General features: G+C 38.7%; 1 protein-coding gene across 5 annotated transcripts in view; it reads left to right on the top strand.

Moving 5' to 3' along the window:
• Positions 1-26,588, top strand: part of LOC149183947 (eukaryotic translation initiation factor SUI1 family protein) — a 254,582-nt gene that overhangs the window by 205,711 nt on the left and 22,283 nt on the right. For all 5 annotated transcript variants that reach the window (XM_089417340.1, XM_089417344.1, XM_089417343.1 and 2 more), the window contains 2 exons: positions 9,783-9,891; positions 10,082-10,727. In XM_089417340.1, the coding sequence (XP_089273466.1) occupies positions 9,783-9,891; positions 10,082-10,727 (755 nt within the window). The remainder of the gene's footprint in view (positions 1-9,782; positions 9,892-10,081; positions 10,728-26,588) is intronic.

Here is a 26,588-nt window from a genome sequence, read left to right as displayed (position 1 = left end):
GGGGAAGGCTGAACCATTCACCCTGTACACAACGCACCATTAGGGGAGGGTGAGTCGCCCTATGGTCGCTTGTTGCTCCAAGAAGTACCCCAAGCCCCCCGGAGCTCCTAGAGCTCAATGCATGCATCATACAGGACCCTCATAAGAGGGTCTCTCAACGACTCCAAGTCGTTCTGGAAAGTCACAAATTTGACCTTTCCTCGGGGCTTTGACAGAATGTCTGCGACTTGCACATCAATCCCAATGCGATGGAGCCTTCTTGCTTATCGATGTACCATATCCCAAATAAGGTAGTATTTGATGTCTATATGCTGGAGCAATCATAGAATACAGGATTCCTCAACAATCAAATCCCCTTCTGGTTGTCACAGAAGATCACGGTGGTATCCAACACGTGTCCAAACAACTCACTGAAGAGCTTCCTCAACCAGGTAGCTTCACACGAGGTCATACTCGTAGCTATGTATTCGGTCTCACTGGTGCTCAAAGCAACTGACTTCTGCTTCACGCTCATTAGGATATCAAAGCAGAACCCAAAGAGAACCAACACCCAAAAGTGATCTTGCGATCCTCCACATTCCCTGACTAATCAGCATCAGAATAATCATGCAGCGTCACATTTCCGACAGTGTATCTCAATCCATGAGAGATTGTGCCCTGAAGATATCTCAAATGATTCTTGGCACCAATCCAGTGAGGCTCAACCATATATGAGCTCAGCATGCAAACTGCAAAACATATATCCGGACGGGAGTTCACCAAGAACATCAATGCTAGTATGAGTTTATGAAACTCAAAGGCATTTCCTAAATCAGGTCTGGCATCACTACCACATAACTTTTTAAAGTTAGGCTTCATCGAGATAGTCACGGGCTTGTAGTTCACCATTCCAAATCCGGAATCCAACTCCCTCTTACTTTTGCAAATGAGAGGGTCTGCACCTGTTAGAAAGAGGTTGTCCTCATAAGGTGCCAGTATGAGAGGTCTATTATCCACAACCTTCAAGCAATGGTTGGATCGGTTTCACTCCTAGTGAATCTCAGCTTCATCAGATAACTGTCAATCTTTCATACCAAGCTCGGGGTGCTTGCTTTAAATCATAGAGAGCTTTCATCCACCTGCATACATGAGATTCCCGATCATGAATCTCAAACCCCTCGGGTTGTTCCAAATCTGTGGACTTGCTACATGCAGGGAATGGTCCCCTTGTAAGATTTTCCTCCGGTACATCTCGGACATGTACCTCCATGCTCTTCTTGAATTCAAGCATCCCTTTCACCATCTAACTCACATCGGGTAGGGCCTTATAATGAAGATGGGCAAACCTCCGGTGCCATTGAAGGGATGTGTCACACAACATGGTCCCCAATGGACTTCCTACAACTTGATACAAATTGTCAGCCTTGAACCCATGAGTAAAAGCTTTTTTGAAAATTCCATTTTCAAACACATACCTTTCCATTGATGAATGCCACCTTGAAACCTTTGACTTCCATTGCCGAAATGGACACGAGGTTCCTTTTGACATCAAGTACGTAAAGAACTTGTAAATGAATCGTGCTACCCTCATTCAATTGAAGGGTAGCATTCCCTACACCCATTCCGGGATAGGTGGTATCGTCTCCAAGAATAATCTCCACGATTGTTTCCTTCTCTATCAAATTAGAGAGAGCTTCTTTCTATTCGATGAAGTGCCTTGAAGCACTACTATCAATAAGCTAGATTCCCAAAGAGTCTGGAGGATATAAGATAATGCTTCTTTATCTTATTAGAAACAACATTTGATTCTTCATACCTGGGGTTCCTTGCTTTCTTTGAAGAGTCGGCTATTTCCTTGATGACCTGCATTACCTGTCATTCCTCTGATCATTGAAGATGTCCCTGGAATGATTGTTATCATCATCAAGTGATGTGTCCGTAACATTCAGACACTCCTTCGCATAATGGCCAAACTTATTACAGCCAAGGCATCTGCCTTTCCTTCCACCCTTAGATTCAGACTTCCCATTGAAGTGATCTTTAGGTAGGCCATCAAAAGCTTCTGCTGTGCCATTCTGATAATATTCTCTACTTTGACTTCACTCTTGGTGAATTTGAAGAGGGATGAGGAATCCTTGATCCTTTTGTTGTTTCCCAACTGTCTTTGGGGATTGCTCTTTCACTCTTGCTTGGGTGTTGTCTTCACCTCAGCTTTGATACCATGTTAATTTTAGGTATGTCCTATGCTTAGAGCAATTTATTTCAATTTTCACAGTTATCTCAATATCTTTTCTAGATTAGCAATCACATCAACATAATAGTAAATTGCAGATAAAACATAAACATAAGTTGTAGAAGACAAGCCAAGACAAGAGGACACAAGATGTGGCGCTAGCTAGGGACAAACCCCAATGTGGGGAAACCCTTGATCAATTCTTCTTATATGTTCTTCAATAGTTCAACAGAGAAAGAGAGAGATAGTACATATACAACATAAGTCAACACTTTGACTTATCTAAATAAGAGCATAGATCATCTCTAAGTAGATGATACATGAGGTAGTTGAACTCAGTTGAAGACATGCTGCTTCAACTGATTCTCCCAGGTGACTCCATCACCATGTTGCACGTATCATTATGCTGCTCCTCATCATCATGCTGCGCCTCACTGTGCTTCACCATGCTGCACCCATCATCACTATGCTGCATCTCATCATGCTTCACTAATCATGACTGTACCCATCATTGTACTGCATCATGTACCATTGCTGCACCATGTTGACACACTGCTGTCCCATGTGGCATGTTGTACCATGTTTCCATACTGCTGTCCCATGTGCTTGCAACACCATGCTTGCTATTGCTGTCCCATGTGCTCGCTGCACCATGCTTGCCACTACTGTCCCATGTGCTTGCTGCACCATGTTTCCCATACTGTGCTTGCTGCACCTTTCTTACCATACTGTTGTCCCAATGTGCTTGCAACACCATGCTTGCCACCATGTGCTTGTTGCACCTTGTTGCTGTCTCATTGTGCCATTGTTGCACCATGTCATTGCTGCTGTCCCATTGCACCATGCCATTGCTACTGTCCCATTGTAACCTACAACAACCCAACAATCATGCCCAAAACATACCTTGAACAACCTCAATAAACCGCGACCTAGTCAAGGTAGATAGCTGCCTCCACATGCTGCTGTTCTGGGCATATGGCAACCCCTAACATTTCCACACTGGCCTGTTTTTGAGTGGCTAGACCTGCGGCCTACCACAAACCTCTGCTGCCACCTACAACCCATTCAAAACACCTTACGCTGCCCTCTAAACTGCTCGTAGAACTTGCGGCTTACCCACAGCAACCTACATAGCCCATCACCATGAGTTAGACACCTAAGAACTCCATGCAGGCTGCAACAACATTTCCTTGTCTCAGCCCTTTAGGGAGTAATCTCGGCTGCCATTACAGCAAACTCGACCCTCCAAAGATCATGAAACAGGCCTCTATAACCACGCTGTTCAGCTCTCCTTTGTTGCGGCTAAGACAGAGTTCCCTTGCCTCCAACTTAGGGCTAGCTCCTTCACAACATGACTGCGTCTTCTTGGATTAGGGCAGAGTGCGGCTAGACATCCTTTAGGACTGTAGCTAGGTCATCCTCCTTAGGATTGCGGCTCGAGCATCCTCCTTAGGACTACGTTTTCCTTGCTAGGGCATCATCTTTAGGGTAGCTCCCTTAGTCTCCTTTCCTCCTGCGTCTAGGGCTTCATCATCTAGATTTATTTTGCCACTAAAACCCAGAACAAGTGGAGAGAAATCAAGAGTGATGTGTGTGTAGAAATGACTATCAAGTCACCTCCTTTTATACTAAAAACGTTGAGCACATGTGGGGGTTATTTGGTTGCTGGCCGACCTTGACGAATTGTCTGATAACACAAATAAATTCATAACTCCATGAATACTTATCGGAATCGGATGATCTTTAGATCAATCCTACACCTCTCGATGAGAGGGATCCAAGAAAAATATCAGCGGCCATAAATCAGATGACCCACATGGAGTTTGGCCCTAGTTGCCAATTTTAACAGTTTTGCACAACTTTGATATAAGGTTTTCAAGTTACACCATTGCGAACATTTTCATTTACTTGAGGCATTTCCTCTTTTGCAAAGCAAAAGTACATCATTTTAATTTACTTGCAAGCTAATTTCCTTTTCCAATTGAAGTTACATTTGCAAGCTACTTTGAACATTATCTCATTTCCAATATTTTGAAGTGTTGCAAATATCTCTTGGGAAAACTTGTTTGCATTATATTTAGGCATTTTAGCATAGTTTGCATTTTTATTCAATTAACCTCCAAGCATAAGCTTGGTTGATAGACATCATAGGGAATAGATTTTCGTGATAAATTTTTTCAACTGATACAGAGTAAGGTAAAGAGTGTGTGATCCTGCAGTTATGAAAGTGGCTTCTCCCCTTGTAAGAACGAAGGCACGTGTTGGCTCGTAAGACTGAGGGGAAGGGTATCATTAATGACACCATTATGTCCTCAGCCCCTCTTTCTTACATTCACTCCAATTTTTACCTTTTGGCAAGAGTTCAAGAGGAAGATCTCTCACTTAGAGTAGACATTTAGCTTAAAATTAACCAAGATAATTGCATCTAACCTTCGCTAAGTGCATTTCATAATAACACATTTCACTTTTCAAGCTATTTTACTTGCAATTTATTTACATACTTGTCATGATGAAAATGTTTTGAATTGATTATCTTCTAATATCTCTTTTGGGAAAGTACCATGTCTTTCATTTTGCAAGTGAAGTTTTAACTTATTTCATTGCAAGTTATTGTTCATTGCTTCTTTACATACCTTAGAATTGTGAATGGTTATACTTTGAAAGCATTTCTTTGAAAACAATTCTATATCTTGCAAGTGATATCATCTTATTCTAACATCTATTTGGTTGACAGGGTTACTTGTGTTTCATTTTTTTAGAGCAATTGTTATTTATTTTGAAGCAATATTGAAGACATTGGTCTTATACTCTGTTTTACAACTCGGCCGAGTTGAAACCGAAACGGCCGTTTCGGACCGAGTCAAACCCCAAAACACTGACCCGGCCAGCAACCCGGCTCGGCTGACCGAGTCAGCTATGACTCGGTCAACCCGGCCGGGTCCGTATTGACTCGGCCGAGTCATTAAAAGCACGGCTGGGCAGCGTATTTTATGAATTAAATTCACTTTTTTGCTGTTTTTTGGTAAAGTTAAGTAGGGTTTGTGGATTCCAAAGGGTAATGGTAGATTGTTAAATGCTTTTGGGGTCCATTTCCCCCTCCCAAACTCTATTTAAGACAGCCAAATGCTCTCATTTCACTCACAGCAGTCTTATGCATTTGAGTGAGAGTCTTCTTTGAGAGTTAGTGAGCAGTTCTTGAGCTTGTTTTGGAGCAGCAGTGAGGAGTCTTGGAGGAGCATTGTAGCTGGAGTGAGGAGCTTCTTGGGCAGCCATTTGGAGCAGCATTGAGGAGCTGATTCTTGGAGCAAGCTTGAGGAGGCAGTTTGTGCCTGGAGGTATTTTTTTCCACCTCTATAAATCTGTTTTTACTTAGTAAATTTTAGGTGCATATCAAGATAGCTTAGAGAGTGTTTTTAGTCAAATAAATGAACATTGAATCAATTTTTTTTTTTTTTTTTTCATTTTTAGATTGTTTTCCTAGTCAAAAAATGGCACCTAGAGCAAAAGATCCTGCTTGGGCATATGTTGAAATGGTTGATAGTGAGATGTGTTGCAAGTTTTGCCATAGGAAAATTAAGTCAGGTCCTGGGGGGATTCATAGGCTGAAACAACACTTGGCAGGGATTAAAGGCCAAATTACTGCATGTCCCTCTGATCAAATTGGGGAGATTAGAAAGAATTTGGTGGAAAGCTTTGAAAAATTTAAAGAAGAAAAGACTAGGCAAAAAGAGATACAGGCTGAAATTGGGAGGAAGAGGGAGATACAAAGAATGATGGCTGCCAACCCCCACTATGAGTTTGAGGGTTCTTCCTCTATCCCTCAAACTGATGCATCAAACCCTTTCCGTTATGTTCCTCCCTCTTTTGCTTCTGTTCAAGATAAGGGAAAGGGTAGAATGAAGGGTGATGGGACTATCAAAAGTTTTTTCACTCACTCAGGCTCCTCTCCATCAGATGCACATGGTCCTGAAGTTAGTATTAGTAAAGGTCTTGCTCAGCCCACTTTAGATGACCATTGGAAGAAAGAATTGAGGGAGACTGCTTGTGACTACATAGCTAGATGGTGGTATGATGCTGATATCCCCTTTAATGCTGCTCGTTCACCATATTATGAGCCTATGTTTGAGGCCATACATGCTGTTGGAAAAGGCTTCAAAGGCCCTACTATGCAAGAGCTAAGGGGGTTTCGTTTGCAGAAAGAAATTCAATCAATTAATGAGTATTTGCAAGATTTCAAGGAATCATGGGCAAGGACAGGGTGTACCATCATGTCAGATGGATGGACTGATCAAAGAAACCGTACCATCATAAACTTTCTTGTCTTCTGCCCACAGGGAACCATGTTTTTAAAATCAGTTGATGCATCTGATAAGGTAAAAGATGGCCACTTGTTGTTTCAGCTATTGGATGAGGTTATTGAGGATGTGGGGGTGGCTAATGTTGTTCAAATCATCACAGACAATGCCTCTAACTATGTTCTTGCTGGTAGACTGTTAGAGGAAAAACACAAGACCATCTTTTGGACCCCATGCGCTGCACATTGCATAGACCTCATGCTTGAGGATATTGGAAAATTAGATTGGGTCAGAAACACTGTAGATAATGCCAAAAGCATAACAAAATTTATCTAAAATCATACACTGGTTTTGAGTCTCATGAGGAAACACACTGGAGGCAAGGATATTATTAGGCCTGCCATCACTAGATTTGCTACACATTTTTTGACATTGCAATCTATGCTTTCCCAACATAGAAACTTGCAAAAGATGTTTTCCAATGATGAATGGAATCAAAGCAGTTGGTCTAACAAACCAGAAGGCAGAGAATTGAAAAGGAAAGTCCATGATGAAACTTTTTGGAGAAAGGCAGCAGAGATTGTGAAGCTTGCTGAGCCACTAGTTAAGGTGTTGCGGTTGGTGGATGGGGAAAGGTTGGCTATGGGCTTCATTTATGAGGCTATGGATCAAGCAAAGGAGCAAATAAAGACAGCATACACGGATAGAGTGGCAAAGTATGGGCCCATTTGGGCAATCATTGATGAAAGATGGAACAATCAACTCCATCGCCCTATACATGCAGCTGGGTATTTTTTGAACCCACGGTATCATTATAAAGCTAAGGAGTCAGGAGCTTTGAGGGGGGAGGTCAGAGATGGACTGGTTGATTGCATTGAGCGCATGGTCCCATCGGAGTCTGATCAGCTGCTGATACATCAGCAGGTCACATCCTTCAGCAATGCAACAGGTACCTTTGGGAAGAACCTAGCAAAGATTGCAAGAGAAGTAGATGAGCCAGGTAAACAAAAATTTCAATTTTCAATTTCTTAATGGTTTTACTTTTTTTATTAAAGTTTGTTAAATCATTTATAATTTGAAAGTTAGATATAATTTGTAATTTTGTTGAGCTTCAGCCTTCATCTAACTCATAATTCATTACACTCCTATGTTTTTTGCAGCACAATGGTGGGAGGCCTTTGGTGGCCAGTGCCCTGAATTGCAAAGGTTTGCAATTCGTATTTTGAGTCAAACGTGCAGTGCATCTGGGTGTGAGCGTAATTGGTCTGTCTTTGAGAGGATTCACACAAAGAAGAGAAACCGTTTGGAGCAAAAACGGTTGAATGATCTAGTTTTTGTCCAATACAACCTTCGGCTCAGACGGAACCAATTGCTGAACAAAAGACCTGATTCAGATCCCATTGTGTTGGAAGACATTGATCCAACATCAGATTGGGTAGTGGAGAGTCGTCTACCAGAGTTTGATCCTGATGAGGATCTTGAGATTGATCAACTTGATGTTGAACATCCACTGCAGCTTGTTCAGTTGAATGCAGATCCCGATCCACCAGCCTCAGTCTCACAGCCAGCTAGTAGGACTCCAGTTGTAGGTGCTTCGCCTTCCTCTGCTCAGCCACGACAGAAGCGCAGCCGCATTTGTACTCTATCTCAGCTTGCATCTGCTGCACAGCCTAGTGGTACTGGCACCACTTCTACAGTTGCAGTTGGAGACGATGATGATGAGGAGGAGCCATGGGGCCCCTTGTCTGACTCTGATGATGATGATCCAGAGATTGGTCGAGATGATCTTGGCTCCTCTGGCAGTAGCTACTAGCCTCCTTGGTTATTTGTATTTTGTTTTGACTCTTGAGTCTTTGATCATGTATGACAGACTACAGTTGACTATGTATTTACTATTGCCATTGGGTACCATTTTGATATAATGGATTGGTTCATGAGCCTACTTTGATCATATGTTGTCTTCCATGTATATTATAATGTTGTGTGTTTGGAAACTTGAATGAAAATCTTTAAAATTATGTTTAAAATATTTAAAATTATGTTTTTTTATAAAAAAAATAAATATTTAATGTATTTTTTACAACGACCGAGTCATTACCGAGTCGGAGTCGGAGTCGGAGTCGATCCTCGGCCGAGTCGGAGTCCGAGTCGGAGTTGTAAAACATTGGTCTTATATGCTTATCTTTGATTTATGTGTTGATGATTATTGAAGTATATTTCATTTTATATTGCTCATCATATTTGCATTATCTCAAGTAATCCAAATTGACCTTAATAATCTCCTAGAAACCTCACATCACCTTTTAACTTAACTTTTCATTTAGGGACCACCTCCCTTAGCTTCCTTGGGAGAGAGCTTAAATGGAGAGAGTTGGGAATAGGGGACATCCCCATCTCTTAACGCCTTACACACACACCTAATTTAGCGAGAAAAGCCCTTAACCCCACAAGGTGTGGTTGGTGGAAAAAACAGCTACATCCATTTGTAGGGGGATGGGGAGATTGATTAATTTCTTACTTTCGGTCTCTACCAAGTAATTTGGTCTAATTGACAGCTAATAGTATTCCCAATGTCAAATATTTTTATTTTACATATGACAATGGAATTTAAGTAACAAAATTTTGAGTTTTTAATGGAAACAATCTCTTGAAATAACCTGGGACATAATAATAAATATCCTTTGCTATCATAGTTAAACCTATATGAAACTATGTATGTATGTCTCGTCCCACAAACAAGGGGGTCTCATACATCAACTTGGCATGGCTAGCTATGGCCTTAAATTAGATGATGATGATGACTACTATTATTATTATTATAATGATGTTGTGTCCCTTCTATCAAATGCTGGTATACAAAATAATACCAAAGGTGATAGGCTTTTATACAGAAATTGCTTGCTTCCCGCAAATGATGGGGTTTAATCTTTGGATTTGTCTTGAAGAGTTCTTTTGTGCATCTTATTGTAAACTTAATTCTTTTTTGAAAGTTACTTAAAACTTCAGTGTGCCCCATTGATATTTCATCTCTAGTTGTTTCTCACCTTATAAACGGAAAACTCTATTTCCTATTATAAATAAGACTATTTTACTGTTGCCTTTTCCTAATTGGTTTTCTATTCACCTGTTGTGGAGGCCTAACAGCTAGCTTTTGTATCTATTGCATGCAAGCTTTCATATTTATTGCAAGCCAAAAGCTAATGGATTAAAGTCTTAGTTCTCTGTCACTTCAGATTTTTAGTCATTTCTAATCTATAGTATTTTTTTATGTAAAGGTCAAACCACATCCTAGCATGCAGGCCCCCTGGTATAACACTGGACATCAAGAAATCTTCTCACAAGAAGCTTTCAAAGTGGTTACTGGCAAAATCCTCTGCAGGACTGGTATTGACATATTCAAAATGATTATTTAGTGCTTTCAATTTAGTTTAATTTTTAATAGTAGCTATTCAATACTTTCGGATTTTTGCTATTTATTGTTTGCTTTGACGAATTATTTATGACATTTTAGGCAGAAGGGAAAAGTTTTTATGCTGACTTGTTTTCTTTCATTGTCCTCTGTTTTTTGAAATAGATTTCAGCGAAGGAAGATAAACATCGAAAGGAGGTTATGTTTCTTGGTGTAAACCGTGGACACCCAGATTATCAAGCATTTAAGCCTGAGAAGAGAAAAGCCAATGTGGCAGAAGCAACTGCCCCCGTTCCAAGTGAGAGTTCTAAATCACAAACACAACTTGAGGTCATTGAACTTTGGAAATCTACCATTCACATCAATCCCATTCTGGAGGCAGTTGGTGCTAACCCAAGCCAGTTATATACTGCATCAGAGGCTGTTGATATTGTTTTTTCTTATGTGGAGAAGGAAAATTTAGTAAAGCCACATGACAAAGCTACGGTAGTGCTGAATGCTATTTTGTGTGATGCTCTCTATAAAGGAACTGTGAAGAAGGGGTCAACTTATCCAACAGAGATTCACAAGAAAGATCTGGGGTCAACTTTTTTGAGTCGAATGCAATCCAACCACAGGGTGATTAGAGGAAATGAGTCAGTTGTGAGAAAGGGTGCACTTAAAACTGTCCAGATAATGACTGAACGCCGCCAGGGAAATAAAAAAGTTACAAGAGTTTCAGGCTTAGAGTCATTTTTAGTTGATGCTGATGCATTAGCCTCTGAACTTCAAAAGAAGTTTGCCTGCAGCACATCAGTTGCAGAGCTGGCAGGTGGGTGAAATTCTCATTATATTATACTTTTTTTTTCATAGCATGTTCCTATCACTTCAAATATTACAGAAAAAGCTGCATCCCTTATTTGAGGGTATTCTTTATACACCTTAGTTACTCTACTTTCAACTGGATTTATGAGTTCTTTAAGATTGGCCCAAAGGAATGACTCTGCTTTGTAATTTACATGTATGCATGTTTTTCTTACTATAATTGGTGTCTATTGCATGGGCAGTTACCAAACCCGTCTAACCAAACCTAATGACTGATATGTATAACTAACTTATTAAATTAGTACATCTGCAGAATGGGATCCTGGATTCTACATGAGCAATAATGGATAAATAACATAATTAACTGTTCTTTTTCTTTTGCTTGGAAAAAGGGATATATATATATATATATATATATATATATATATATCTGAACCAGTAAGTATACATCAGAAGTTAGGGGCCTTAGTAAAACTGGATTGCAATTTGCCACCTCTTTCAAAATTTGCTTGACAGAAAACATCATCCTGACAGGGACTGCTTAGTCTGTTACCAGTAAACCATTGGACTTGACAAAGAAATAAGACAATTTTCCATATTTTACAATACCCATATGTAATGTTCCTACTTGGAAACCCACGAAAATTCTGAGTTTATAAGGTCTGGTTCATTGTGGTATGTTAACAAACAGTTTGCATGCAAAGAGCTGTAGGTGATTTTCGAAATTTATTACCAAATAGACTTGCACAGTACTCAATACATACCAAAATGAGACTTCGATTAACTTGGACTGATTTATATTATACCCAGAAATGTATATGCCACTGGTACAATGCTTATATAATAATAAACTCAAGCATGGACAGTCCCTTTCTGATTTAATACATAACAAACACAGTGAGCAATAAGAGTAGATGCACCTAAGACTTATTTCAGCAAGCAACCTTCAAATATCAGTCGTTTGAATGAAGAATGGCAGTCCTCAAAATGAAGAGTGTTGGCATATATTCCAGCAACAATAACCACATACAGAGGTACCTCTTTGTAAAGGACACAGCCAGTATAGAGAATATCAGACACGTGAACACCGAAAGGTACAGCCACTCGTCCCCACTCAGATTTGTATGTATATTTGTCCCCAGAAATGACATGCTGCCAGCGAAGGGAGAATTTTGACCTCGGTTTGATTCACACCAGCAAGGAATAACTTGGTCCAATTACAAAAACACGCAGAGATATCTCACCACCCTGCTTGCTTGATGTTAATTTAGATAACAATGGTTTGTTCTATGCTATGTTTGCAGCAATTATTTCAATGTTCTTTTATTAGTCCAATGATAATTTCCACTTATTTTCCAATAGCAATCACATTAACCACCAGCATAGATCCATCTTAAGTACAGATCTAACATAAGCCGAGAGGAATCAAATTTCTTTACGTGCAAACTTCTTTAAAGTGCAAAATACAATGTGTAATTTTTCGTTGTTTAAATTATATTTTTAAATGCTATATAGAGTATATATAGGACTAAAATAAAATATTTTACATAACATGTACTTCCAAGGGCAAATTAAAATGGTTTTTTTTTATTAATGTATTTTTAAGGATATGTCAATATTAATTAGTATTAAAATATTTTATTGATAACCCACATTGAATATTTTAGTATATACAATATTAAAATATTTTATTTTAACAATTTTTTTATATATTAGACATATATGAAGTTGACGTCAATATAAATCTGTTAACAGTTTATTTAAATCTCTTATTGAAACATTTTTGAAAAGTATAAGGTTTAAACATCTTACTCAAACATTCTTTTTTACTTCTAATTACTTTACAACATATTCATTTTTTTTTATTATAGTCAACATTATTTTTCTATTTAAAACATAATTTATTTTTATTTTAAATGGACGGACAGACAGACTTACACTGTTGAAGAATCTAGGGCAATTAGAGTTAATGAGATTCTTCTAGTCATGATAACTATTTGTGAGGTGTTTTTAATTTTCTTATTAGCACAATTTTTAATATTAGAGTGTGTCTTCTTAGTTCATCAAATAGCTACCAAAACAAAGAGACAAGAACACAAGATGTTGGCTTTCTGCCAGGGCCAAAATGATAAATCTCTCCCTCTTGGAGAGGAAAACCTGCACAAAATTATTCTTATAGAGATTCCAATTGACAAATACCAAGACCATGAGCCTTGACCTATTAAGCCACTCCAAGACCAAGACACCAATCCTCTTCTTCATCACTGCTATTGAAGTCATCACTGCTGCTATATTGAAGTCATTATTATTTACACCACTGAGATCATTGCACCTTGCTGCACCTTCACCTTTATATTATGCCGAGATCATGACTGTGTATAGAAGTATGCTGAGACATGGTGTGTTACTGTGAGATCTTTTCATCACAAATATACCGAGTCTATGATTGTGTTTTCTCCATGCGTTGAGATCTTCGTCATCATAGATATGCTAAGACTGTTTAGTATGCCAAGACAGAGTATGTTCTCTCCCTACACCGAGATCCTCATTGTTGTAGTTATGTCGAGACTGTGACAGTGAGCAAGTAGAGAGCAGATTATTCTCATCATAACAAATACGCCTACACTGTATGTGTTGCTGTGGGATCATCGTGATCCTTTTCATTATAATTAAGCCGAGAGTGTATTACTGAGAGATCACCGAGACAATGCTTGCGTTTAGTATGGATTATGACTGTGTTAAGTATGCCGAGACTGTGATCATGAGGAGGCTGAGACACAGAGATACTTATCACTGTAATTACCCATCTCAGTTACAGAGACATCCGAAATTCATTACTGTGATATCCGAGATCCTTTCCTGTGACAGTCCTCTAAAACTTCATGGGAACTCGAGATTTGCACTTCATCCAAAACACTGAACTTTCTCACTATAATTTTTATGCGAAAATCTCAAAGATACATACAATTTCTCTGCTTCCTTATGCAAAGAGTCCAACAGGGTATTTATAGTAATTCGTCCACAAATTAAGCCGACTTGTCCGAGTGAACCGATGTGTCATCTTATTTGAGCCGACCTTAGTGCTCTTTATTCATTTTGCTGGGTGACTTCTTCAAGAGGATTGTGCTTGTCTTTGGAGTGCTGATCTAGACACTAGGTTGACTCAAATACATTTGATACATGCCCAAGAAGGGTTCTTCCTCTATGACATTGAATCTTTGACCTTTAAAAATAAATCTTAAGGCTCTCAATGGGAGCCCCTAACGAATAAACCTTTTGCTCATGAAACCCATGTAGCAAGGGATAATAATAAATTCATTTTCTTGTTTACAAAAATCATAATTACCCTTTTTTTTCAGCGTACACATCCCCTCATACTGGGATGTAGAATGAGCGTCTCGGCTCAATTGATCACATTGACAGTAACTTTAGATAGAACATAAACGATAAATGCAGAAGACAAGCCAAGACGAGGGAACACAAAAATTTGGCTCAAGCCAAGGAAAAACCCTAAGATGGGGAAAGCCCTTGATCAATTTTTCTTATGATCTAATATCAAATGTTCAACATAGAGAGAGAGAGTCAGAGTACAATAATGCCAAGTCAAAGACAAAATTGACTTGCCAATTTGATGATCTAATACCACTGTCCAAAATAGCCCAGTCAAATCTGCAATTTCTGCACTCTGTCAACAGCAGTCAAATTGCCCTAACCAGAAAGTCAACAATGGTCAACACAGCAGTAAAAGAGTCCTCTTTGAGCTTGGTCAAGGGCAGTCAAACTCGGCCTTCCTTGCTAGTCAAAGTCAACCCAGAACAATCTTCCAAAGTCTAGTCAAACTCAGTCAAAAGAGAGAAAGTCTGTTGTAATTTTCTGCGGTCAAAATAACAGTCAACCATGAAGTCAACACTGGTCAAAGTGCCCAGATTTCCTTGATTTCTGTGCCTCGCAACTCAGCCTTCCAATATCAAATTTTTGGTGGTCAAATGAAGTCAAACCAATGAAGGAAACTCGGTCAAACAAGGTCAAACAGTCCTGCTTCAGAAAGTCAACCCAAACAGTCAAAGATTCCTCCAAAAATATCGCATGTGTGAAGAAGAAACGCTGCCTTGCAATGTGTACGATCCAATCAATGAAGGAGAGAGAAGAATATGTTGTGTGATGAATGTGCTTGTTAGGGTCCTATAAATATAGTGATCAAGGTATGATTATCTAGCTATTTGTCCCAATGGGATGTTGTAAAATTATTTTTTCATTTTAAGTTGTTTTGGCTTTTGAAAAGAAAAGAAAAGAAAAAATAAGAAAAATAGAAAAAGAAGAAAAGAAAAAGAAATTATGAAAATGAAAAACGAAAGAAAAATAAAAAATAAAGGGGAATAAAGAAAAATACATAAATAAATAAATTCCCAAAGGGGCGCGCTAGTTTAAATGCCACCATAAGTTTAATTATGTTAATGTTGATTAATTCGGTAATAAACTTTGTTTAAAGTTTGAAATAAGAGTGGATAAGACGTAAGTTTCGATAAAGCGCTGGAAACTTTGGAGGGCTAAGATTGTCCCCGCCCGGATCAACGGCGGGGGATGATGTTCGCCCCGCCCCCCTCCCTTGAGATTTCGGGACTTAACGAGGGGAGGTTTCCGAAAAATGGATTATCAAAAACTGTCGAAGGCGACGTGGCAGCACCACAGCAAGTTCGGGGGCCTCCCCCCTTTTACCACTTACCACCTCTACTCCCCCCGAAAGGCACCGTTCGCTACCTCCCGCGCTCGTCTACACCCGTTCCATCCATGACATGCCACCCACCATCCACAGCACGCCACCTGCCATCCTCCTAACTGCCGTCCACGTCACCTTATCGTTGGCTATTAAATTCTCCTGCCAATAGTCATATAGACGTTGGCCATTAAATTCTCTCGCCAACGTATAATTTCATTAATGCCACGCTCCAAAATGACAATATTTTCGTTAATCACCCCCGTTCTCGCTTGAAAATCCCGTATCACCCTACATTATCTCCTTTCGCCATTTGTTTGATCCATGCAGGTTAAGACTAAAGGTTTCCAAGCCCACCAACTCTCTCTGCGGTAGCGTTCCTCTCTTGTAACCTGTGAAATGTAGCATGATAATACTACTTTCACGAGACTCCATTACAATTAAAGATGTCTTTGCATAAAGGAAAGGGAAAAATTGTTGTCGAGAACTCTGTTTTGCCTCCTGTCCATAATTTAGTTGAATTCCCCTTGGTCGACACGCAGTACAAGATAACAAAAACCTAGTGTGAGTTCGATTTATATGAGCTTCATAATTGGGCAAATCAAAAATATTTGGACAATAGCGATGAATTGAGCATCTGGTAGTCATTCTTGCCTCAGTTTACTTTTCCCCAGACTTAGGTTTTCCAAGAATTCGTTACATGGTGTCATCTTGATTCTTAGGTATCTCCCTAGCTAGCAAGTTGTAATAGCCCATAATAATGAAATTCTATTCTCAATAGCACCAGAAGCCATCTGCCGAGCTCTTCAGGTTAATCCTTAAGCTCCCTTATATCCTTTTTCCACTTATTCACTCATGGAAATATACCAGAAACTCACCTTCTCTCAATGAGCCCACATCTTTGAGTCTTTTTTGCCTGAGAATTCCGAATTGCCCAAACATAATCCCCCATATTCTACTTCCATTTTCCTTGAAATGTCAAGGCAGGTTATTTCTATGGTTACTTGCCTATTAGGTTATCCTATAGATGAGGTAGTGTTAGGATTTTTGTCAGTATTTTCAATTGGTCATAAGCCATCAATTATTTTTAACTATAGTCAATACCTATCAAGTGTTATTCATGATCAATTTTTGAAATTTAAAGCTGAAGGTGCATTCAAACACTAGTCAGTCCTTGTATATTTGATGTTGTTCTATCAAGCAGACAGGTTCAAATTTCAGTTGCAGAAGATGGATGAACAGGGAAGACCACTATCAATTATTCACTAGACTTCCTTAGTCAGAAAGAATTCAGAAGAATATTCATTCAACAATTTTGTAGATCAGTTTTTGCATACATCCTTGTGTCTTCTTAGCAGCGATATTATACCAAGGATTTCACCAGAAATTAAAAGAGTTTTGCATCTCACAGATCAAGCTAAGGTTGGAGACTGGTATCTTTACCAGAATTATACAAAAATTCGAATTTATGGATGTGAACTCCCTCCCTACAGGTTGCTAGTTTTTGTACCAGTAAGAATTTTTGCCTTGGAGTATATCAGGTAGATGTTAAACATGGATGACCTGCATTTTGTGTCAAGAAAGCAAAAAGCACAGTTTAAATTGAAGGCACATATTGGTCCTTACATTGTCAACACCAGAGCAGCAACAAAGGAAGCAAATGAAATACTAAAGAAGATGAATTTCAAGCTGAGTTTTACATGGTCTTATGATCCATTAGGGATAATTTCAAAACTGAGAGTTGAGCAGAAGACCACACCATATGCACATACACCTAGACCAGAGATAGAGCAGTATGCCAATCAAGAGGAATGGACAGAGAATACACTGCAAGAGGCTGAAGAGCAAATTGTTAGTCAAACATCTCTACAAACTCCCATTTCAAAGGACAAAGAAATCAAGAGGTCAAGAGAAAGTATGTCTCCTACAGATTTAGGGTCTCAAGTTGCAAACTTTCGGGTTTTCAAGAGGAGAAAGAAGGATCCAAAGACAAACACTAAGACTGATACTAAAGGTGATACTTAAGTAATAAATATTCAAGAGGAATCTTCAGAAGAAAAGGGCTCATAGGAGCAAATCACAATTGTTTTAACAAGCATTCCCACCACTTCATTCTCGTATGTTGAGGAGACAACAGAGTCACCTGTTGTAACAGACCAAAATAAATATTTAATTAACTTTTCTAATTAACATTAAATTTAAATTAGAGTGGCACTTATCTAGCCAAATAAACATGTAATTAATAAACTAAATTCAATTATGAATAGTGCTTACCTGTGGTAGAAGTAGGCTTACCACAACAAGGTTTTGGGGACGACTCTCCACCCAACCATAGGCTCAATTGTGCAAGGATTTGCTACAACTAGCCACCCCTGAGCCTTTAATCAACGTACTACTGCCAGTGACTCTTATGTCTTAGAACGTCATTCTCCCAAGAGAATGAAAGATAGAATCTCGGAAAGATGGAATGCCTCCCATCCTCCTCACCATCTAATAAATAGAGCAAACATTGGATGGGAACCACATGCACACACTCCATGTGTCTACATGCGACTTTGATTTTTAGCTTTTATTTCTTTACTTTTCTTTTGATTTTTAGCTTTCTTGTTTTATTTTCTTCTTTTTGATAGCTTTACTGATTTTTTTTTAATTGTTTTCTTTGTTTTATTTCTATTTATTCTTATTTAGAGTTTTAGTATAGTTATTACTATTTTTAATAAATAATTTATATTTATTTTCTTGTATATATTTTAAATATCACTTATTATTTAACATTTATGATTTATTATTTATTATTAAGTGATTTATTATATATTATTATTTATTATTTATTATTTAATTATTTAATTATTTTTATTATTTATTATTTATTATTAAGGGGAGGGATATTACACCTGTGTCTTCTACATCTCAGATTGCAACACAACAAAACATTTTTTCCAGGTACAGGGAGATCAAGAAGAAGAATGAAGCATTTTTTCCAGGTACAGGGTATTGGCTGCACTTGACACAGAAAAGGGATTGTTCCAATTAGCATTCTTGGAACCTATAGTTCCAGTCACTAAAGGTGCATAAGACTACAAAGCCTCAATCTTCTCTTTTGATACCAAGAAAATTCATGCAATCGACCAGATTGATTTGCACAAACAGGCCGGTGAAATGACCCACTCTACTTTAACAAGTTTAGCCATGGCAGCGTCCAAGCTGCGGGCCTCTCTAGAGCGAATGTCATCCCTGACCAAAGACACTAGAACCAAAGCTCTTGAGGATTTGGTAATTAAACTAGGATATGATCCTAGTGATATCAAAGCAGTTGAGGAGATGATCAAAAATAAAAATGCAGATATTCAAGCTCTAAGAAAGCAACTCAAGCTTCCAACCACCGAGCATCCACAGACCAAAGAAATCACTCAACTGGAGACAAAGAAGGAGAATTTGTTTAGATTGATAGTTGAACAGAACGTTCAAATTCAGAAGATGGAGACAGACATGGAGGCACTTCTGAAAGAAAAGGAAATGTTAGCAGCTACAAGTACACCAACACAACAAACAACAACAACAAATTCAACAGAAAGGGTAGAAACATCCACTGTAGATTCTTCTGAAAAGTTAGTGAAAGCTTTAGGAGATTTATCATTGACTAACCAAGAGAATGAGAGATTGTTAGCATCATTGAGAAAAATGGAGGAGAATAAAATCAAGGCTGACAATGCATATTTAGTAGAAGTGCAGAAAAATTTCAAGTTGAATCAATAGATTGCAAAGTATGAGAATCAGTCTTTGACAACTCAGATGTTGGCAGAGGCCAAGCAAAGTATATGGCATAACATTAATGCCAATATTACAGAGTTGTGGCCATCATTTCAGATTATTTTTGAGCAGGAAGAACTAGTACAAAGGGTTAAAGCAACAATTGAACAAACTAAAGCTGAAATTGAGCACAGACCAGCAAAAGCACACAAAATTATCAAGATGCTGAACTCCAAGACTAGAGATGAGCTCGAAGAACTACAAATTCAAGATAGAATAGGAACAATCATGGAAGTAAAGAGAGTTCTGACAAAGAAGAACCTCATGATACAACTAGAAAACAAATGCAAGGAGTTAGAACTACAGGTGAAAAGATTTAACAAAAAGTTTAATTTATTGCAGGAGAAAGGGCTTCCATCTTTGAGAGCCTCTAATGTCAAATTGACTCCATTAGAGAGCTATCAAGACCAGTTGTGCAACATAGTTACAAATACTTCTAAATTCACCAAAGTTAGAGGGACAATAATTGGAGAAGCTTTCCTGGAAGGCTTACAATATGACCTCTACATTCAACATGAAGTCCACCATCTGTTTCTCAATAAGCCAATTTTTCAAACATACACAGAGGTAGATGAAAGATTTCGAAGCATGGTGAATTTCTCTATTCCTAGTGAAGAACGATGGGATAAACTTTTGGAGCTTGTTGAGTAAATTCAAACATAAATCCTACAGATTGGGAGTTGTCAAATAGAAGAAGCAGAAATATAGCTACAGTCAACAACAACACTCCTCAAAGTGTGAATAGAACATTTGAATTAGCCCAACATTGCTATTATTTTGTTCTATTTTTGAAATATCTACATCTTTTGATAGATATTATTTTGTAAATAATTTTATTTTGAAGTCTGAATTGAGTTCGAGACAAACTCTATAAGTATTTTGTAAAAAGATTTAGAAAGGGTTGGATTATGCAAAAGAGAAGATCTTTCTTTGATTGTAAGTAGTGAACTATATTTTGAAGTAATCAATTTAGAAATACAGAGGCAATATTGTTTCAGGATTCTTGTGTCAAATAAATGGTGATGTTTTCCTCTTTGTTAATGTGTTTTTCCTTCTAAGTTTTCACATGGATGTTCTTTCTTGGTTGTTGCAAGAAGATTAAGAGCTGAATTTACTTACAATACTTTGCTCTGGCTTGTTAAACAATCTTAATGTTTTCCTTTTGAGATTAAATATAAAATTCATTTAAGTATGCTTTATATTTAATTGAATCTTACTTCCTATTCATCTTATTCATACCACACATAATTCACGAGATCCAAGAGTTTGCCTACCTCGCCCTGTTTCAGCTACTTTGTTTATTTGTGATTGATTACTGAAGATTTTTTATGACTCCATGCCCAATGGAATTTTCTTCATTTTACCACCAAAACATTAAAAAACCAATCTTGTCCTTTCATATCGAGCTTAAGATCTAAGCAGTAAGATTAAAATTATAAAGAGAGAGCCCTCTCTGAAGCTGAAAGGGCTAGATTCCAACTTTAAAAGTGGTTTGTGGTTACCTCTGCAGTTTCCTTTTTAGCCTAGGAAAACTACAAAGTGCTAATAGTGCCAATTGATGATGGAGGTCTCTTCTATTTATATGCGATGTAGGAGGGTCAATTTGTCCAACTTGACCCCAAGCCGACCTTGATAAATTGCACATGTGTGTGCTTGACTTCAAAAGCATATTTCTCCTTGTTCAAATTTAGTGATCTTTAGGTCGATTTTGGTCCTCTCAGAAAGAAGAATTCATTCCAATAATGATCTTCTTCAAATGAGCTGTCCAAAGTGGAATTTGGCCCTAGTTTCACGTTTTAACACTCCCTCTCCACTAGGGATAATTCCACCTGCCAATCCATCCATCATCATGCCATCTTGATCATCATGTACTATCTCTGCATCTCATCTCATCTTTGTTGAAGATTGATATATATAATAAGAAGGATCTATTGAGAGTGAGTCACAAGAACTTGCCACTCTCCACTGACAAAAGACAGTCCACATAACCAGGGTAGAACCCCAATCGGACTTGATCTTGAGCGACCAAGTTGTTGAACACCATGCATCCTAGACGTAGAGAGTATGGCAGTATACGATGCGTCCATTTGTAGTGCGATGGTCCCTAACCACTTTGCCCAACACATTGGCCAAATGTGAGGTACTTCCCAAGAGTCCTAGATTGCAATCATCCTATGCATATATCATCAGTCATTGGGGAAGGTGAACCAGTCACCCTATGCTCTCATATATCATCATGGGGTATCACAGGTGAAGGTGAACCTCTCACCCTATACTCAACGTATCTACAAGGGAAGGTGAACCACTCACCTTATGGTCACACATAGCTCCAAGAAGTACCCGAGGCCCCCAGGAGCTCCCAGAGCTCAATGTCCAACTCAAACGAGACCCTCATGGGAGGGTCCTTCCACGACTCCAAGTCTCTCTCGGAAGGATAAGAACTTGACCTTCCCCAAGGGATTTGTGAGGAAGTCAATAACCTGTTCATCAGTGTAGATGTGTTGGAGCCTTATTGCTCCCCGTTGTACCATATCATAGATAAAGTGGTACCTGATATCAATATGATTGGAGTGGTCATGGAACACAGGATTCTCTAAAAGACGAATCCCACTTTGGTTGTCGTAGTAGATAACGGTGGCATCCAACACATGCTCAAATAGCTCACTGAAGAGCTTCCTCAACCACATAACTTCACAACAAGCCATACTAGCTACAATATATTCAGCCTCGGCGGTGCTTAGAGCAACCGATTTCTGCTTCCTGCTCATCCAAGAAATTGAAGCAGATCCCAAAGAGAAGAAACATATTGACGTGCTCTTTCTATCCACCACACTGCCAGCCCATTCAACATCAAAATATCCATGTAGCCTCAAATTCCCAATAGTGTATCTCAGTCCATAGTTGATAGTGCTACAAAGATATCTTAAGATATTCTTAGCAACAACCCAATGTATGTGGTGAGGCTCAACCATAAATTGACTCAAAGTATTTATAGTGAAGCATATGTCCAGTCGGGAGTTTACCAAGAACATTAGGGCCCCCACAAGTTGTTTGTATTAAGAAGGATTTGGCAATTCGGGACAAACAACACTTTCACATAGCTTCTTGAAGTTGAGTTCTATCGGAGTAGACACAGACTTGCATTCCACCATCCCACATCTTTCTAACAACTTCACAATGCATTGATAAATGAGAGGGTTTGCACTAGTTATAACGAGATCATCAACATAAAGGACCAAAATAAGTGGCATGTCCTTTTCAACCTTGAAGTATAGGCTTGGATCAACATAGCTCCTTGTAAATCCTAGCTTCATAAGATAGCTATCAATCCTCTCATACCGGGCCCTAGGGGCTTGTTTTAACCCATAGAGGGCTTTCTTCAACCTACATACTTGTGACCTTCGATCTTGTACTTCAAACCCTAACGGTTGTTCCAAGTAGACTTCCTCCTTAAGTGAGCCATGCAAGAAAGAAATCTTGATGTCCATTTGATGTAGGTTCCATCCTTGATTGGCAGTAAGAGAAATTATAGATCGGATAGTGGTATATCAAGCAACCGGTGCAAATATTTTGTCATAGTCCACTCCTTCCTTTTGAGACAAACCACGAGCTATGAACCTTGCCTTATACTTTTCAGCATTTCCATCGGCTCCATGTTTTATCTTGTAGATCCATTTAGAAGTGACCACAAACTTGTCCTTGTGTCTAGGCACACTTCCTAGATATCATTTTTCATGATTGATTCATTTTCCTCATTCACCGCATCTCTCCATACTTGGTGCTTTACGACAAGGTGCTTTCAGCTTGAATAATAGTACTTATGGCAGCAAAGTACTCTTGATACCTGTTCGACTTCTTACTTTCACGAAATGTCTCTCTTGGAGTGGTATGCTTTTCAACATCTTGAAGTGTATCCTTGAGCCATAGAGGTATTTTCCTTGAGGTAAAGGGATCATCGGGAGGTGGAATAAGAGGATCCATCGGGCCATCAACATCGGGCATAGGCTCATCCATTTGAGGTTCTTCTTGTTTTTCGACAGCATCATCATCGTCCTTCCTTGAGATGGGGAGATCTCTGGTTTTCTCGAGGGCAATGTCTTAATCAAAGGTAACATCTCTGCTTACTTCCACATCTCTTTGACCAGGTACATAAATTTTATATGCCTTTGAATTTTCACTATAACCAACGAATATACCTTTCTTCCCGGAAGCTTCCAACTTATTCCTTTTCTCTTTAGGCACATGAAAATACATAGGACAACCAAAGATTCTAAAATGAGAAACATCAGGTTTCTTACCAAAGAAAACTTCTTCGGGTGTCTTGAATTCCAAAGCTTGATGAGGGCTTCTATTTTGAACATATACATCAGTATTGGTAGCTTCTCCGCACAAGAATTTTGACTTTAATCATAGATCATGGCACCAGTGGCTTCCATGATTGTTCAATTCTTCCTTTCAACAACACCATGTTGCTCTGGAGTGTATGGAACAATTGTCTCCCTCTTAATGCTAACCTCTCTGCAAAAGTCATTGAATTCATTGGATTCATATTCAGTTCCATTGTCAATCCTCAATGTCTTGATCTTCTTCCTTGTTTGATTCTCCACCAATGCCTTGAAAGAACAGAACCACTTGAACACTTCATCCTTCTTCTTCAATAAATAAATCCATGTTTTGTGTGAGAAGTCATCCACAAAAATTGCATAGTATGAGTATCCTCCTAATGAAGTTACAGGCAAGATACCAGATAGGTTAGAATGGACCAATTGAAGAATATCAATTTTCTTGCTTTCTCTAGAAGGAAATGGTCCCTTTGTATGCTTCCCAACTGCACATCCTTGACAGACTCCTTCATGGTTCATATTAAACTCGGGCATCCCTGTGATCATCTCCCTTACCCCAGATAAGGCTTTATAATGTAAGTGGGAAAATCTTTGGTGCCATAGCTCACATTAAAGAGAAGTATCACTTGCCAAAGCTCCCAAAGGACTTCCACCTACTTGATAGAGACCATCAACCCTAAATCCAAGAGTAAAAGCATCTTTAGGGTTTCTATGCCAAATACATACCTTTCCATCCATGAATGCTACCTTGAAGCCTTTGTCTTCCATTGCAGAAATAGACACCAGGGTCTTCTTCAAATCGAGCACATACACTACTTGTAGATGTATGGTTTGACCATAATTCGAGTGAAGAATGACGATTCCTATCCCTTTCTCGGGGTAGGTGGCATTATCTCCAAATATTATCTTTAGATTAATTTTCTTCTCAATTGAATTTGAAAGGGCCTCCTTGTATCTAGTGAAATGCCTTGAAGCTCCACTATCAATTAGCTAATGATCCAAAGTATCCAAAGGGGAGGTAGTAGATAGAACAAAAATAAGATAGAACTAATCTTGTTTTTCTACAACATTACTTTCAAGTTTCATCATACTTGGCATTTCTTGTACTCTTGGGAGGTCGACTATTCCCTTCTCGAGCAACAAGAACATTCCTCTTTCTTTTGTTGTTATACCTGTTGTTTCTTTTATTGCCATTGCTCTTGAAATTGTTGTTGTTGTTATTGTCATCCCTTGGAGGTTTTTTCTTGTGAGGACAATCTCTAGCATAGTGGCCAAACTTGTTGCAATTGTAGCATCTTCCTTTGCCTCTTCCTTTGAATCCCTTCTTAGATCCTTGATCATGTCTCCTTGGACCAACATCATTCTTCCTCTTTGCATGTGCAAAAAAAGCGGTAGGTTCTTGAGTGCATCTAGCCAATAGCTCATCAAAACCAGGTATCCTGTCATTGTTGAGAATGGTGGTGGTAAATATATCCATGGTCTTGAAAGACATCCAAGAGTAATGAGAGTGAGCTCCTTGTCAGCAATAACTTCTCTAGTAGATAGTAGTTCATTCTTGATTTGGCTTGTTCTCATGAAGTAGGATTGGATAGACTCCCCTTTATCCATCTTGATATCCTTCAACTTGTTTTTGAGAAAGAGAATTTGACTTGCATTGTTCACTTTGAACATCCTAACCAACTTATCATACATTTCCTTAAAAGTTCCCAAATCAGAAATATAGGCAACCAAATGCTTTTTAATGGAGTCAATCAAAATTTTCTTTGCTTTGACCTCACCTTTTCTATACTTCGTTTTTGCAACAGTAGGTGCATTTGAAGGAGGCTCCACCACTTTCCCTTTTCCCATAGTCCAATACATCACGATCTTCCAAAGTCAGGTCAAAAGTCATCTTCCATGCATGAGAGTCAGATTTGTCATTGAGCTTGTCCTCATTCTTGAAGTAAGATGTAGAGACCATGGAGACTTGTCCAATAATCTTTGTCCAACAGATATCTTAGTGATTGCCTTTCTCTCTTGCTTGGGCTTGTCGTCCCCTGGGCTCTGATACCATGTTAATTTTAGATAACAATGGTATGTTCAATGCTTGCAACAATTACTTCAGTGTTCTTTTCTTAGGCCAATGATAATTTCCACTTATTTTCCAATAACAATCACATTAACCATTAATCACATTGATAGTAATTGTGGATAGAACATAAACAATAAACGCAGAAGACAAGCCAAGACAAGAGAACACAAGAATTTGGCTCAAGCTAGGGAAAAACCCCAAGATGGGGAACCCTTGATCAATTCTTCTTATTATCTAATATCAAATGTTCAACAGAGAGAGTACAATAATGCAAAGTCAAAGACAAATTTGACTTGCCAATTTGATGATCCAATACCGTTGTCCAAAACATCCCAATCAAATATGCAACTTCCACACTCTGTCAACAATAGTCAAACGACCCTAACTAGAAAGTCAACAATGGTCAATGCAACAGTAAAAGAGTCCTCCTTGAGCTCGGTCAAGGGCAGTCAAACTCGACCTTCCTTGTTGGTCAAGGTCAACCCAAAATAGTCCTCCAAAGTCCAGTCAAACTCAGTGAAAAGAGAGAGAAAGTTTGTTGTAATTTTATGTAGTCAAATCAACATTCAACCCTAAAGCCAATGTTGGTCAAAGTGCCCAGATTTCCTTGATTTCTGAGTCCAACAACTCAACCTTCCAAAATCAAATTTTTGGTGGTTAAATGAAGTCAAACCAATGAAGGAAACTTGGGCAAACAAAGTCAAACAACCTTGCTGCAAAAAGTCAACCCAAACAATAAAAAATGCCTCCAAAAATCTCACACGTGTGAAGAAGAAAGGATGCCTTGCAATCTGTACGATCCAATCAATGAAGGGGAGAGAAGAATATGTTGTGTGATGAATGTGCCAAATGAGTATGGAGGTCTCTTCTATTTATATGCGATGGAGGTGGGTCAATTTGTCCAACTTGGCCCCAAGCTGACCTTGACAA

Source organism: Pinus tabuliformis, chromosome 3_2, assembly GCF_031772625.1.
Source record: "Pinus tabuliformis cultivar Carrire ecotype Pingquan chromosome 3_2, CPIR1, whole genome shotgun sequence".
Classification (NCBI taxonomy): Eukaryota; Viridiplantae; Streptophyta; class Pinopsida; order Pinales; family Pinaceae; genus Pinus; species Pinus tabuliformis.
This window is presented reverse-complemented; position numbering and strand designations above follow the sequence as displayed.